The sequence below is a fragment of the Zeugodacus cucurbitae genome, chromosome 2 (assembly GCF_028554725.1).
Source record: "Zeugodacus cucurbitae isolate PBARC_wt_2022May chromosome 2, idZeuCucr1.2, whole genome shotgun sequence".
NCBI lineage: Eukaryota > Metazoa > Arthropoda > Insecta > Diptera > Tephritidae > Zeugodacus > Zeugodacus cucurbitae.
In genome coordinates this window covers 5,586,978-5,604,332 of record NC_071667.1, presented here as the reverse complement: position 1 = coordinate 5,604,332, position 17,355 = coordinate 5,586,978, and the positions used below count along the sequence as shown (strand labels likewise).

The window sequence follows — 17,355 nt, the reverse complement described above, 5'->3', positions numbered from 1 at the left end:
TTTATATAAAAATAATAATATTGTAATAAAACTCCACACAATTTCTCGCTTATCACACCTTCGAAGAATTATGAAAATCATATTTGACTTAATTGGGTCATATAGGATGCCCAACGTCATAATATATACAACTTGAGTGTCAAAGTTGGCAAGGCTTTATAATTAATTTTCGCCGCACAAAATAAATCTTTTGCCAATTTCAAAGGCACAAAAAAGTGCGTTGAAGCGACAAGAAAATTAACTGACAACCGCTTCAACGAAGCAACAAGAAGACCGGGGCCAAAGATCATATGCGAAGCTTTGACGGGTTTCGCGCTGTTGAAGATACGTTTGTTGTTGTTTTTGTATTTTTTTACGAAAAATATACACACATACATATACAGTTGTGTATAAATTTAAAGAAGTTATTAACATGTTAATTATTTCGATGCGTAAAACGAAGCAGCAGACAAAAGCGCGTCGGCTTGTGTGTACACTGTACTGAGAGAGACAAGTTTTTGCGCTTAAGTCAAGAAGACTAATGATTTTGACTCCAAGCACACAGCACTTGTTTTATGAACATCATGAAGTCAGCAACAGCAGCAACAGTTCATCACCGTTAAGCGTCAGCGTCATCAGCAGACATCAAAGTCACACGGCCGGCTGGGCGGCAGACGTGAGTGTGCGCATGCGTTGAAGCAAAGCGGCAAATAAATGATTGGCACACTTTAGTGCCGACTGCCAGATACAGCAAAGCAAAAATTGTATTTTCTTTGTTTTTTTTTTGTGATTTTTCTGCTATACTTTTCCACCTGCAATTGGCATACAAATGAATTGCTGATTTTCCACAAATTTCGCTTTTCAGCAGTTGTGACAGCGCGCCTATTAAAACGCCCCGTAATGACAACCGAAAAAAGCCAAAAAATATAAAAATAAAATTGCGCGACAAGAAGTGTGGCGGCCGAAAAAATTACCACCTGTCTGCGCGCCGCATTGAACTCGTTCATCTGAGTTGCAGTCGTAGTCACAGCGGGGCGGACTAACTGCAAACGTTATCATTTTTATTGCTTTTTCCTGTGTTCGTCATTTTTCATATGGATTTTTCCTTTGAGTTTTTTTTCAAACAAAGTCTTCGTGCGTTGCACCCGCCACGGTCAGCTGTCGCGTTGCAACCGGTTCGCCGGCAAAAAGCTTAAAAAGTAACGCCAAAACTCTGACATATGCTTGCGATTGCAGCTATTAATTTTTGTTGCGCGCGCACAGCTGGTTGCATGCCGCATTGCAGCAGCTTCCGTTGTTGTTAGTTGCGTTAGCTGCTGCGCGCTTTATTACGGTAAATTGCCAGCGAACACAATTCGCGTACAGAAATGACATACATAAATATTGTCTGTATGTACATATGTGTATGCGTGTTTGTGTGCCACTGACAGCAGTCAAAATATTGCCAATTACCACTGGTAGCCGCGTTAATCTTGCAGTTCACTTGCTGCCACAGTTTTGTGTCATTTTCAAATATACTACATTTATCAGCTGCAGCTTACCGCTTGGCGAGTGGGACGTAATAGTTGGACTTAATTTAATTTTTTTTTAATTTTGTTTTATATATATTTTTTCCATTACTTTAGTAACAATCCGATTTTTGGTAAATTGTCGTCTGAAAAATCCAGTTTTGTTGCCAAGCGCGCTTGCGTCGCTTTTTGGTACTTTTTTGATTTCCAGATATTTTTTATAAGTCACATTTTATTTTATTTTTTTAATGATTTCACAAGCCACAAAATTCGATTTTACGGCAGCAAAATTTTTATAACATTTTTCAATTAAAAAATAAGTCTTACGTACATATGTATGTGTGTCTGTATGTAATAAATTTTCCACACAAAATCAAGTTCAATGTGTGAACATTGATTGCCAGCCATCTCTTGGTTAAGGTGAAGGCGCTAATTGCTCGTGGGAGTTGACCAATTTGTCATTCTGCAAATTTACATCAGGCATACAACGCGATCAAGGCAATAAATTGGTTGCAAAATAAAAAAAAAAAAATATTTTTATTACCGAAAAATGTATTTGTAAATATTTGTACAATAAACTGGTTTTAGTCAGTCAAGCAGGTGCCCAGATCATTTTTTCTTCATTGATATTTATTCAAAATCAATTTTCGACTTTTTCGCATGAATGAAATGAAAATTAATTAAGAAAATTAAAATCTTTTCAACTACACCTTATCTTAGAAACTACTTAATAACTATAAGCTACTTATGACCACACAGAAGCCTTCCATTTTCCCACACACCTTGCTACTCGTGGCATTGCGTGTTAGCTTTCGATAACAATCGCCGCTTCATAATCACTAATATTAACTAAATTGCCAGTTTTCACTACAATCACCGTTGTCTAGAGAAAAAACAAGCGCTCTGCGTTGAAATCTACGGTCATTCATTTATTAATGCTGTAGAAATTGCCGGCATTAATGAGCAAAGTCATTAGGCCTAAACGATTAACAGCCAATTAAGTTGGGTAAGCTTTTTTAGGCTTACGCGTATAACGGTTAACAAATTAGGCCCAACGAAGTGAAGCAGTAAGCTTATATTGGTCAATAGCGGTGCTTAAGAGAGATTGTCTGTAATGTATGTATAAATGAATGAATGTAGAAAAGCGTTGAAGATTTGTGATAAGAGGTGGAAAATCGAGATTAATAAATTTTTCAAAATTAACAGAAAAATGTTGAAAAGAAAAGCTTAGTTAATATTAAAGTGTAATTAGAAATTAAATTAAGTTTCTCATAATTAGGAATGAATGAGTTAAGTAATTAGAAATGTAAACGATCAAGTTTAAGTATTTGTTTACATTTATTGAAATTTAAATGACAATACTCATACTCGTATTCATACTTATATGCATACTCATAGGTATACTCATACTCATAAATTCGTATTCATAACAAAGTCAGAACCAATTATACTTGTATTCATAAATACATATAATACTTTTTAATAAATGATACTTAGAGACTCATACTCATACTCGTATTTATAATCATATTAAAACTCATACTTATATTTATATTGGTTTTATTCACATAAAAAAATTTTAATAATAAAGAAATATATAATTTATCAGTATTACAGTTCATATAATTCACTTTTTTCTAGAAAAAAAAATCATAAAATTAATATCCTCTTTCATTTCATTCATTTTGCATTTTTCATTGCAGCCATACTGCAACGTTCGACCGTCGATGTGGGACGCATCAAAATCCAAGGCGTTGCCACCTGCCTGTATTTGTGCATGGATGCATGCGGCGCTGTTTATGGCTCGGTAAGTACAAATATAAATGCAAAATTTATATCAAAAGCATACGAATACTCACACTTATAAATATGCCTATGAGTAAAAGGAAACGGAAATAGCATGATGCTTGATCCAACGCAATTGTCATTGGGTACAAAGCATAAAGGACAATCATTCGAAATCAATTACTTAAATCATTTTCAATTAAATTATTTCTTCTTGTGCACGCAATAGACAGGCGACATTCCACGAATAGCATTGTTCTGCCGAAGAGGCATCAAATTCACACAGCTCAAATATTTATCCCAAAACACTTTGCCGCAACACATTCCAATGGCAATAAGTCGCAAACAATGAATTTTCCCTTTCATGTCCTTTGTCTTTTTCCCCTCTCTTGGTTGTTTTCTTTACCTTTTTCCTTATTTATTGCATTCCTTGTTATCCTGAAACCGTTAAAAGATTGAGGTAAAATCGTCGCTATAAATTAAAATGCGCATTCGTAACCTATTGAGAGAGATCACATTGCATTAATGTTGTTGTTGTAGTTGCTGATTTTTACTTTTTGTTGTGGAAAAGATGCTCTTAATTTTTTCACACAATAAAGGAAATGACAAATTCGAATGCAATAATGAAATGAACAATGAAATGTCTCTTCTTCTTGATATTGTTTGTGTGTATGTCGGTTTTGCTATAAAATCGCTTTTTAGATTTTTGTTGTTGCGTGGCGGACATTTAAAAGGGCATACTTAAAGTTGAAATTAAAAAAAATTAAATCTTCAAAAATCGACTTAAGCTGTTTTACCGTCCACCCTCATATCCCAACAAGCCGCACTCATATCAATCACACAGCCAGCTCCTTAGTAAGAAGATGAGCTGAGTATGTTTTAAACAACGATTTCGAAGTATTAGTTACTTGCACGTTTTTTGCTGTCATTTCTTAATCGCCTCAGCATTCAAACGCCGCAGGCCTCGTCCTTCACAATGACGTCCTGCTGTGCGCGTCAAATTAATGTGGCAGTGTCTTCAGCTCTTTCGGCATTTTTTATACCATCTGTGTTCGTGTGTCTGTTAAGGATATGTTGCAGGACAATTCGCCGTTTCGATGCACTTGTTTCTCATTTACAGTTGACTAAGTGTCTCTTCGCTTGAATGACTGGTTGATTGACTCAGCATGGGTGTCTTCTAAACACAAAATGTTTTTGTGTGTGTATGTGTTATTATTTTCGTTAAATGTGCCGCAAAAGAATAATCGACTGACACATTTTCTGGGCGCCACATAACCCAGTTGAAAGTGACAAGTGAGACAGTTGTTGCCTTTTTTTGTATTCTTTGCTGTGTGGTTTTTGAGTGTATACGCTGTTCGTATTGTTTCGATTTGATGGAAATTGTATTTATTTACAAATAGTTGCCTGTGGGTTCATAGGGACATATTCAATGCATATATACATACATATATACTTTTCAAATTAAGCAAAAAATAGTGTTGCCACATACTTGGATTTTTGCCAAGCATTTATATATGTAGTAAATTCAATATACAAACTTTGCATACTTTATTTCACTTATGTTGTATATAATTCCATTTAATTCTTGCCTCTCAGTGGCAATAACGAGATTTTAAAAATCAACTCAAGCATGTTCTAATTAAAATAGTATCTTCATTAGTAGTTTATATTCGTTTTTTTTTTTATAAATTTCCATTGCAGTCTCACATAAAAAGTATCTACATATATACCCAGGCTACTCAGTTGTACCAAAATTAAAATGTGAAAATACAGTGCAACCAAACAGATCCGAACTCAACCGCTATTTGCATATTTTTGACATAAATACACATATTATTACCCCTAAATGCACTCAGCTGCGCTCTGCTATATTCTATTCCTCAACTAACCCCACCTCGCGACCGCTTATGGTTATGCGGCTTTGCGGCTTTCAACGCGCCGCGGGTGTTCCCCCTCACTCAAGCTCGCGCTTTTAGACGAAGCGCCTGGCCTACGAATTAATTGCTTTCCAATATGCTGCGTGGCATTATCATCAATGCGGTTATCCTGTCGCCACGCTTTTTTTGTTTCGTTTGTTTTGGTTTGCCCACTGCCAAATACCACCAATGGCGATAAAATTGTCTCATCACCGCTGTGCGCCGCCACTCCAATCATAAACAAAAATTTTCTGCTGCCATTTCAATTAGGCAGGACCCAGACGCACCGCACTAAATTATGCAATGTGAACATTTTCATTAGAAGTAACAAATACACACACGCTTACATATATTGTACAAGCGCGTAATCGGTGTGTGTAACAAGTGCTTGTCGACCTTTTGTGGCACCACACTTGCCCACTCGCTATCTTGTGGCGTTGATAAGCCTTTTATTATTGTAGTTCATGGTTTGTCTTGTTGCAACACACCTAATTCATTTATTTACTGACTGTTTACACGCACCACAAGCAATGCCTCTAATATGACCAGACTGTGGCGGCCCAAAGGCTTGTCCAACCTGACACAAGATAATTACAATTTAAGTTAGGCGCTTCCACGGCCCAAGCGCAGGCTTTTGGGTGCAACACGGCGTTAAGTACTAGATTACAATTAATTTTAGTATTTTATGCCTTTTATTTGGTTAATTTGTTTGTCTGTTTTGATTTGGTGTGGTGTCAGTTTAAGTGTCTCGTTTGTTGCCTTAATTCCTTGTGATGGCGCCGAGTGTGTGTGTGGCGCGTTTATTCGTTTATTTATTTGTTGTTGTTGTTGGTCTTATATTTGCCCATAGGAGGTGTGTAGCCGATAAGATAGGCAGGCGTTTGTACTTATACAACTTGAAGAAGAAAGTGTCGTCCGTTCACCTGGAGTAGAATGCTCCAAATTGGCAGTGAATTGAGTTGTACTTTTGTTGGTAAATGTTATTAGTGTATTAAAATGTTAGATGTTTTGCTTTACAATTGTTCTCAACAATGTTCCGGGGTCATATAGTGTTTATGGACAGACAGCGAGAGTTAAATACCAAAAGTACCCGCTAGATGGGGCTGTAACGAAATTTATGAAAAACTGTTAGACCGTCTGTCAGATACTTTAGTAAACTATTTTTCAAAGAAAAGAAATATAAAAGAAAGAAATATTTCCGATAGAAGATTCTAATTATAGCGATAAATGTCTCAAGAGTTGAGTTAAAAAAGAGCTTTTTCCAAAATCAAGATCACAAAACGTATTGCTCTTATTTCATATTTGTTCATATATACTCCTAGGTTATTATGTATTCACACAAATGAAGCAATAATACCTATCTCCAGCACCCTAGTCTATTAACATCTATTAATATATACGATATACATATGTGCATATTCCTGCAAGATCACTTTGATTCTCCACATTTAACGCAAACAATTCAATTAAGTTTCAAAAGGAAATAAACGTCGAATGCAAAGCGCAAAACTAATTTAATTAAAATCGGTCTGGTGTCACAGTCGCGGCGCAACAAACAACTCCAAAATCTTATGAGCGCAACACAAAGCATTTGGTATTTGCATGCAATTCACTTAGGGGGAACATAGAATTTCATTAAACGCATCGTTATAATAAAAATTAGTTGGTCTTTATGGTAATTATGAAATAAATGCGTGCACTCAAAAGCAGTCAGAAAATAGACACTTCCCCTTGGATATACACATATTTGAGTACTTGACACTTTTACGCAATAGAGGCGAAGAGCAAGAATGAATAACGGCTTTGCCGAAAGCGCGCTCTCATGACAGACTGAACGTGAACTTGTGTGAAAGATTGCAACTAGTGTGGCGGGGCGCCGCGCGTCACAACTGTCAGGAAATCTTGAAATTATCAATACTGACAACTTTATAGCCAGACATCATTTTTATTGCATGCGAGAGAAATATTGTGATTTGAAAGCTTGCACTAACTGTTGCTTCTACCATAAAGTCGAGTGGGTTTGTCACAGCCGACAATAGTTAGTGCGCGAAGGGAGGGGGAACAACAAGCGGCTGGACTGGAACCGCAATAGGGGCGGCCTTCTTTGACATGCCTGATGGGTTGTCAAATGGAAATGATGTTGCTGCTGCCGACGGTAGGCACAGCTGTATGGCCGACGACGAAGAAGTGGGCCGCCTAGCTGTGTCGGCAAAATTAGCATGTCGCAATGGCTGGCATTGATAATGTGACTGCGTGCGCACCTCCAAAGCACACCGAGAAAATAATTGTCTGTTAATTTCCGCTTCGTCATGCCTTGTACAGACGATGCAGTTGGTGCAGACGACGCATGCAAGATAGCAACAATCAAAGCGTCAAGGCGTGCAGTCCGGCGACAAGTGTTGCAAATGCGTAATATACTGGTATGCGGCAAGTAAATCCACTTGCCACACAGCCGCTCACAGTTGACTATCTGTCTCTCCGTCCGTCTGTCCGATTGTCGGCCTATCTATGCGAGTTGTGGAGATTGCGTGCGGGATGCGTTGCCCCACAGACAGACTTTGGGTTAGTGTGCAGCAGACAACGGTACTTCTATTACTCCTGCAGCATTTACTGTGGTTGTTGTCATTTATTCACAGTCAGTCGCTCAATCTCTTTGGCCGAAAACTATTTTAATTGCCTGACAGCGAAATTAGTTCAATGTTGTTAATTGCAACTGATTTTGAAATGCAATGAACTTGAAATGTGAAAATGTTCAAAGACAAGTAAATGACTGTCAAATGCGCCAACATGCATAAGTAAATACTATATATTATATATATATAGTCTACATTGTTTGTTGGCTGCGCTAAACACACAGCGCCTTGACATGCAAATTTTCGCAATCAATTTCAAGGCGACATTAAATATGTATGTGCATATTTTTCTCGAGTTGTAAGTAAACAGTGTTGCATTCGAAACAAAAAAGAGCTTAAGTCGACTTAAGTAAATTGAAGCGACTTTATTAACTCGAAGAATCTATACTTCAGTATTAGTTCAAGATCGGAAGCTTCCATTTGTAAATAAAATTGACCATCTTAATACTGACACCAGTTCCATATACAGTGGTACCTCGACATTCGGATTTTTTGAGATACGAGCCGACGAGCAAGTGATTTTTTGCTTTTAGTTACGAGCGAAATTCGAGATACGAGTCCGGTTCGGTTCGATTTCGGATTGTATCTCTGGGGAAATCCATGGGTCTAGAGGTGGAAGAGAGAGACGTGAACGAGCTCATCGAGGAGCACACCCAGGAACTGACGACTGAGGAGATACAAGAGTTACAGTCACAGCAGCATACTGAGGTTATGCAAGAAATTGGTTTTGAGGAGTCAGAGGAGGAGGTTATTTCTACAAGTGAGATAAAGGAGATCTTAGGAATGTGGGAGAGAGTTTCACAGTTCGTGGAAAAAAAAAAACACCCAGAAGAAGTTGCAACAGGTCGTGCATCTGACCTTTTTAATGACACTTGCCTAACTCATTTCCGGAACATTCTGAGAGGGAGGAAGAACAAACCTCCTTGGGCATGTTTTTTCCTAAACGGCCTATAGGTGAAAGCGAGAAAAATGTAGCGAAAAAGGCAAAGACCAGTGAGGATATCTAATTTATTTCTTTACATTCTCTTTTTTGTTTTTGTGTAATAAATATTTGATATTTATAAATACGTTTTTATTATTCAAAACCACGTAACAAACATAACTGGGATGACATTTTGGAGGTTGGAACGAATTAATGGTAGTTCAATTGTTTTGTATGGGGAGATTTGCTTCGAGATACGAGTAATTCAAGATACGAGCAAGGTTGCGGAACGAATTAAACTCGTATGTTGAGGTACCACTGTATTCAATACTTTGTGATATAAAATTTTAAATGCAAACTTTTTCGAAATTCAGAAATAAATTTGAGTGCTACATAAATAGGCAGACAGTCAGTCAGATTTGGCAACATTGCAACTTTTGATCTGCATTCAACGCGATGTCTATGATTTCGTATTTTGCGGGTGAAAGACGAGTCCATCATTTAAATGTGCACGCGTCTAAGAATTTGTGTTTTTCTCGATTTTTTTGTTGTGCTGCAAGAGTAAGAGGGTTCAAAGTCAAGGATACATTCGAATTCATTGAATTTTCAATTTCAATTTTTTGGTCGTGTAACAATTTTTTATTTCACTTGTCGACTCATTGACGCGCCCACTTTCAATTGAATGAAAGCAAAATTAATTTGAAAACATTAAATGTTTCACAAATGTTTCGAAAAAATCAATGCGAAGTACTTAGTCGCTGCCTTTTGGGTGCGCATTATAAATTACCCTAATTTCCCTTGTCCATTACTCTTTCAATTGGGTCGTTGCCTTGCGACATTTGCTTTGATCATCCTGTTTTATCACATTCAAATCAGCGATCGAAAGCGTACACGACTACCTTTTGTAACGTTTTGTATCTAGCCACCGTCGCAACGCTCCATGCAACACGGCGCGGCAGGGCAGCTAAAGATTATCCTTGCTGCTCCAATTATTTTCCTCCGTTCCTCCTTGCCTACCTTCTATACATCAATTTTGGATCAATAATTTTTTTTACTGGCTGGTGCTAGCCGCTGTCAATGCGCGCCATAAATTTGCCTAGTTTATGGACTGCTCACACCTATTTCGACTTAAAGCGTTGTTCACCCTCATCTCTCATATGTGCGCCTTCCCCTTTGCGTCCAAACGAGCTGCTTACTTTTTGTTGTTGCATGCGGTTTTCTTGCTGTGGCGCGCTCCATTACTTTGACGCTCATTGAGCGCGTTCTATTATTGTTGCTGTTGTTTTTTTTTATTGTTGATTTCAAACACATCCTGTGATAATGAGGGTGCGCTTATCATAGCAGTTCATCTGATTAACATAACACGGTTTGTTTGAAGCCGCTCCTGTTGTGCTTCTAATGGTGTGCTGGATAAAAGGCAAAGTTGCGTGTGTATGGGTTAAGAATTCTCCTTTAAAAGGAAGGTCTTCCTGTTGATGAGCTACTCAGAGCACTTTATTGAGAATGTATTATATAAAACGCTTGTGATTGATACTCTTGAATTAATTAAAGTGTTTAGAGTAATTGTCTTTCGAAACGATCTTCTTTTATATAGATCATATACAAATTTTTAAGGTGTGCAAAAGTATACGAATCCAACTTTGAAATTTATTTTATTATTATGTAGCAAAGAATAGAATTTTAAATATTACTAGTTTGAAACATTACTAAAGTTCTTGCCTACATTTAGGCGATAGACACCTGGACTGTATTGAAGATCGCCATAAACAGTATTAATGCAGCTTTTTTTATATATAAAACATTTAAAAACTTAAAACCAAGGGATAATATTATGATTTTTATAAAAACTGCTGAGACTTAAACAAAGTTTTCAGTGTTCTAGCACTGCTAAATGTGTTGCCTACATTTAGGAGAGTTATAAAATATAACTTAACATTAAGAGCACAAATACGGATAGAATGTGATTCTGTTATTTATTGACACTGATAAATTAAACTAATTATATACAAATAATTTGTAGGCGAAATTCAAAATATTTTTGAAACATTTTGTAATAGTTTTAATCTATAAGAAGAATATCTTATATTTTCATTATACAATTTTTCTCAGACGCTAGCGACAAACATATTTTCCAACTTTTGTAGCATGAAGCACATTTTCTTCAATTATCATATTTTTTATGTAAGATGTTCCCGCTGAAAATGCATGTCCGCTGTCTGAAAAATATTTATGACTAACATTAAAATGTGTCCCAAATGCGGTGGACCCGATCATGTGCCCGCTTTGGGCAAAAATTAGATTATACAAATCGCATAATGCACCTATATATAAAATGAGCCACTTTTCGCCATCGTACAGTGCTTACGAAAAGTCACAAGACGCCACAATTTATGAACGGAACCAATGAATATCACTTTCAATAAATTTCTAAGGTGTAGCATGTGAGTTGAGTAGCGCCTAAATACATATTTATATGCAAAACAAAAAAAAATATTCATGCAACGGCATGACCATAAAAATACCGCAATTAATGTGGCACTAAAGGCACCAAAATTGTGAAGCATGTCTGTATATGTGCCGTAGTGAGTGCCGTCTGGGCAGTGGGCCAAATACAATTTCAGTCTTCTGCTTCCTATAAAAAGCATGCACTTAACGAGACAAACTCTCATGTGTGCACAGACAAACATTTAGTCAAATGAGACAAAAAGTGAGAGAAAGAAAAAAAATAAATTAAATCATATATTTTTAGTGCACCACTCTCGCACAGTGGCTCTTCAGTGTTTATTTGAGAATGCAGTGGTGTCATGTCAATAGTGAGACATCGACACGTAATATTAGATATGCAGCTACAGCAGGCGGCGGCGGCAACGGTGAGAAGTCTTCGATTATTTGACACACTTTCGCTTAACGACAAATGACTTGCGTGCAGTTAGAGTAAACTCTACCCAGTGGACAGCTGCGACAACGGTGGCAAAAAGAGAACAGAGAAACTGTGAAAAATTTAAGTCATTATCTAATCGTCTGCTATTATATTGACGCGAAACAATAGAATGGATCCAAAGTGCCCTAAAATAACAAAAAGTACTTGTATGCTTCCACTGCTATCTGCCGAATCGAACGCATACACATTTCGGTGATGAAAAAGCTTTGTCAGTTTATACTATTGTTGTTAGATGACAACTGACACGGTGAGTGCACAGGTGCCCTTATTTATTTGAATACTTTGAAAGCTTCTGTAGAACTTTCAGAGCTTTCGCACTCATGAAAGCTATATCGCATGCATAAAACTATAGAAGAATACAAACATACTTTCGAAACACCCTTTGTAACGTTGCTATGTGATTAGTAGATGATCATAAAGCGACACCGATATGCGAAATCGCCGAACGTCAGTCGACTGTGCGCACTCATCATTAACACTATCATAAATAACAAAAACGACAACAAAAGTAAATAAAAAGAACAGACATCACAAATATGAACCAAAATATATGCAAATCCCACCATAAAAAAAAACTATCTAGAAGCTTTACTAAGCAAATATGTTGCAGTTAAAAGCGAAAGAGACGCCCGAGAAGGATGAAAGGAAGCGCCAATGCATTTAACGCAACACTGGAAGAGACATTAGTGAGCTCATTAAGACGCACGCTTGGCGGTCTGACTCACTGCCAGACAGCTGGAGTGTTGTTGGTGGGCAAAGTAAACACCGCAAAGTGCTAAAACTTTGCAAAACCGCTAGAAAGCAGAAAGCATACAATGAAAACATTGAAAAGTGTGAAGAAAGAAATAATATAACAGTCCATACGATGCCATGAAGCAGGGATTGCTTAGCAGCGGCGTCCACAATTAGCCGACGGAGGCGCACAGAGTGCGTGTTACGAAATACAATTCTTCATTTTTTCGATAAAGAGTCAAATAGTGTAGCGCTTTGGAAGCTATTTGTTATTTGCACTTATCGTTTACCGTTTGACCAACATAAATATTTATATTCGACTGGCACACTTAGGCATAATACTAATGATGGATAGATGGCTGCGAAGAATTCGACAATTCGCCTTAATTATAGCGCATTCCCTTCACACTCACCGACCCAAATCTGGTGGATCTGGATTGGCCTACCCCACGTGAGCACGTACACAAACACCACCAGCAAATATCTAACGCTTTAAATAATTATTTACGCAGCAATCAGCGATTTGTTGTTGGGCAATCGGGAACAATTTCAATAGCTTTAAATTTTCAACACCTTTTTGAGTTGTAAATGTCAACAGCAAATTGGAAATTGTGCTAGAAGTAAGAACGCCTAACACTTGAAAAGCCTTCGATGTTGGCGAGGTGAGACAGAGAAGTTTTAAAGAAAAAATTAAGCAATTAGTCGCAACATTTCGACACTTTGGGGCTTTAAAACACACCGATGAAAGCTTAAACGAAAGCTTTTCTGCCTAAATAGCTATAGCAACAATATCGTCTATAAAGAAATATAAGCTCTTAATTTCAAACAAAAACACATCCGTAAAGCCTTTGAATATAGTGTATAGCAAAGCTTTCACTTTTGAATAGATGTAAAAATACTATGAAAGCAACAAATATCAAATGATAAGATTGCTTAAAGAGTGGTAAATAGAAAACCGCAAAGTCTTGTTGGCGCGGCGAAATAAAGGCACCAGAGCTTTTGAGCTTTCACCTAAAGCTAAAGCCTAAAATTGTTGTGGGAATAAACAAACAATTCAATTGAGCGCGTTATAGACATATTAAGAAATGCTGAACTGAGCACATTATGAAAATGATTGTTCTGCAGACAATGCCATTATATTACATTACATCAGAAGAGTAATCTCGAATAATCAATTATATTAAGAATAGAACTGTTGAAAAACACAAAAGAGAAATAAAATTGCGTCAACCGTCTTAACTTGACTTTAGCGTTGTGGCAACAATGTTGCAATTTTTTCCTAATTTCTATTTTAGTGAAACACTTTTAATTTTCGGTACTACTGACGCCACCATGTCGCATTACTTGATGACAGATGTGGCACAGCCGGCGGCTATTCTCGTTTCGGGTGCTTCGAAAGTTCAGCGGAAAGGTTTTCAATTAAAAAATTTTGAAAGTGAAATGAGAACGAAATGAAAGAATACAGGAATTAATTTGTAGTTTTTAAAACAAATTAATTATCAAGATTATATTTCCTGTAATAAGAATAAAAAAATTACTCTATTAAAAGCTAAAATATTCATGCAACTAATTTTTCCCAATTTTTCTTTTTTATTTGCAGAAAGAATTCACCGACGATTGTGTATTCAACGAGAACATGGAGCAGCACAACTACAACACCTATTCATCCACATTCAATTCGAATGCGCGACGCGTCTACTACTTGGCGCTGAATCGGCACGGCGAGCCGCGTAAACTGCAAATACCGCCGACCCGCTCGCTTGGCAAACTAGCCACTTACACGAACGCCATCACCGAAACGGTGGATGAGGTACGCGTCGAACAGCTGATAGCGAAGAATTTCGGCGAGAATCGCATTAAGCACGGCATACGCCAACTCTGTGATACGGGCAAACCATTGGTCGACCTGATCGATAGCAAACACTTCAAAGCGCTCCCCAAGTGCAATCCAAATTCTAGTAATAACAATAGTGGTAGCAATAGTAATAGTAATAGTAGTAGCAAAAAGAGTAGCAGCAGCAGCAGAAGCAGCAGCGGCAGCGGAAGCAGCAGTAGTCCTGTAGTAGGTAGTGATAGTGATAGTCCTAGCGGTAGTAGTAGTATTAGCGGCCAATCAATGAACAACGTTCCTGCTGCCAATGAGAGAGGCGAGTCACAAAGCAGCACAGTCACAAATAGCCATAGCAATCACAATGGTCGTGGTGGCCAGCGGGGCGGAAATGCGTCCAATAGCTTGAGTAGTAGTATTAGCAATAGCTCGACGACGAGTAATGGTGGCCATACTAGCGGTAATAGTAGTCAGAACGCGCTCAGCCATCAGAATCACAATGGTGGTGATGGCAAGAAGAAGAAGAAGCGGCGAAAGTGCCGACCGCACGAAAACGAGGAGGAGCATAATTGCCAAAGAAGCCCATTAGCGCTGCGCAAGCGCGGCAATATTGCCAATAATAAGAAATGTCGCGAGCAATTGACGCTGCAGCGGCAGCAGAGAAGGCAGCTGAAAGCGAAGGGCGAAAAAGTACCCTTTATGCCATTACCAGCGGCATGCAAGAAAAAGAAGAATGGCGGCGGTGCCGGCGGTAAGAAAAATCGCCAGAACCAAAATCAGAATGGTAACAACCGCAATGGCGTTGGCGACGATGACGCGGGCGCAAATAACCGACGCGGCAAGAAGTTGAATGCGAATGCGCGGCAAGCAGGTGGCGTTGGTGACGGCGCGGATAATCGAAATGGCGGCGCAAACCGCAAGAAAGGACGAAACGGTGGCGCGCAAGCGCAAAAGAAATCGAAGAAGCAGACGCCAGCGAAAACTACAAGCACCACTACCACCAGCACTACGCAGGCGACCAGCAGCAGTACGGTTACGACTGCGGCATCTACGACTACAACGCGCCAGAATGCTGACAGCACAACAGTTGCGGCGGCGCTATCAATGCCACCCACCACCACTGAATTGAGTAGCGCGGAAGTGGAGCAGAGCTTAGACCCGCGCGCTGAGGTGACAAGTGTGCGCGGCGAACGCGAGCGCGAACAACGCAATGTGCGCTACACCAACTCGATGGAGGACGATGCGCGGCAAGCGAGCGCGGCGGCGGCGACGGCTGTGGCGGCTGAAAATAGCAGTTCGCACGAAGAATCCACAGAGGCGGAAGCCAGTGAGGAGGAGGAGCACAGTGAAGACGTTGTCGGCACACTTACTGGCGCGTCGGATGAAGAGGACGCCGACGACGATGGTGACGAAATGTACGATGAAAGTGAGGAGAGCGTGGCGGCGGCGCCGCCTGCTTCATCGGCAGCTGCAACCGCCTCACTCGCAACGAGCGGTGGCAAAGCGGCGATGGCGCGTGCGCATATACTCGGGGATGCAGACGATTTTCTATACTACGATCAATTCGATTTGTGAGTTTCAAAATTTATCTTAAACACTACATTCAAATCTAAATTGTATGCTAATCCACACTACCACAATTCCCACACACCCCCACAACCGTTCATATATCCAAACACCTCAACAACCCCATCCATACAACTGCAAAACACCCACACAAACACACATCCTTTGTAATCCATCGCTTCCTTTTTAATGCTCTTCAAACTTGTTTCATTCAAAATTCGTTTCTTTAACCATAATCCTTTTTTTATTAAAAATATTTTTGGTATTAAGTTTTAAACATTTTTGATGGTTGATTTTATTGATTAAACAAAAATAGTGTTTAGCGCGTGAGAGAATGTATAACAAAGAATATTTTCAAAATTTTGTTTGGTTTCTGTTTTTGCTAATTTGGTCTAACTCAATATTGGAAAGTTGTTATTTCAAAATTTATTTGAATATTTTTCTAATTTTTGGTTATTAGCTACATTGGATATGTTTAGACGATTTGGCATTAACTTTGGCAATGTGTTTTTTTATTTTTTCCAAATTATTTATTAATTTATTAAACCATTTACAAGTAGTTGGTGTTTTCAAAAATGCAAAAGATTGCTCTTGAAAAATTGGAATTTTAGTTCGATTTTTATTTGAAAAGAAATCTTGCTTGCATTCTAAAAACAAAAGAAGAAAGCGCAAACGCGTATGTAAATTGTAAAAATGGACGAAAGAAGAGTCTTATGTGGCGTATATAATGAATTGTACAAAAATAACCGCTACTTCTTACTTAAGGCATTTATTTATAGCATACAAACACACATGTACACAAACATATTGTAAATTGAAACATTAAACACAGCGAAAACATATTTTTTATAAAACAAGAAAGTAATGAAGAAAAACCGACAAGTGAATTTGTAAAAATATTTATATATATTTAATGAACACGAAGAAGTGCATATCCACACACACACATACACGCAAATGCATCTGCAATTCAAAGCGCATGCGCACACGCAAACACAAGCACAGCAGCACCGAAAGCTGAAGCGAGCCACCACAAATGCATTCAACCCACCTGCAATCATCACGCATACAACAACACAAATACACGCACATACGAACTATTCACCATTTCATATATATTTTTGAGGCATACGAAAAGTATATGGATGTGTGGAGTTGTTGCGTTTACCAAAAGCTTTGAAAACTAAAAGCTTTCGCGAAAATTTTGCTATTTTACCACAAAAAATGTTAGAATTGATCAAATAGGCAAAAATATGTTTATTTTAAAATTCCAAAAAAATTTATTTAGAGAGCTTTAAGCTTTGCTCAAAACGTGCTTTTTAAAAATTATAGATTTTACAGCACTTCTTTTCGTTATCTTAGTAATTTTAAGTAGTGATTTTATTTTAAACGAATTTCTTAATTTTTCGTTCGGAGGGTGAAAAGCTTTCAACACACAGCTTTTGAAGAGTCACCGCATTGAACTTATTTCACATTTTATTATCCCTTCATTGATTTTGGGGATCATGTATACTATGACTTCCAAAAACCTTAGCGACAAATCGT

The 17,355-nt window shown here is 38.1% G+C and overlaps 1 protein-coding gene across 6 annotated transcripts in view; it reads left to right on the top strand.

Annotated features, from left to right (window-relative positions):
* LOC105214123 (serine-rich adhesin for platelets) overlaps positions 1–17,355 on the top strand; it is a 143,761-nt gene that overhangs the window by 121,569 nt on the left and 4,837 nt on the right. For all 6 annotated transcript variants that reach the window (XM_011187350.3, XM_054236014.1, XM_054235999.1 and 3 more), the window contains 2 exons: positions 3,191–3,294; positions 14,017–15,815. In XM_011187350.3, the coding sequence (XP_011185652.2) occupies positions 3,191–3,294; positions 14,017–15,815 (1,903 nt within the window). The remainder of the gene's footprint in view (positions 1–3,190; positions 3,295–14,016; positions 15,816–17,355) is intronic.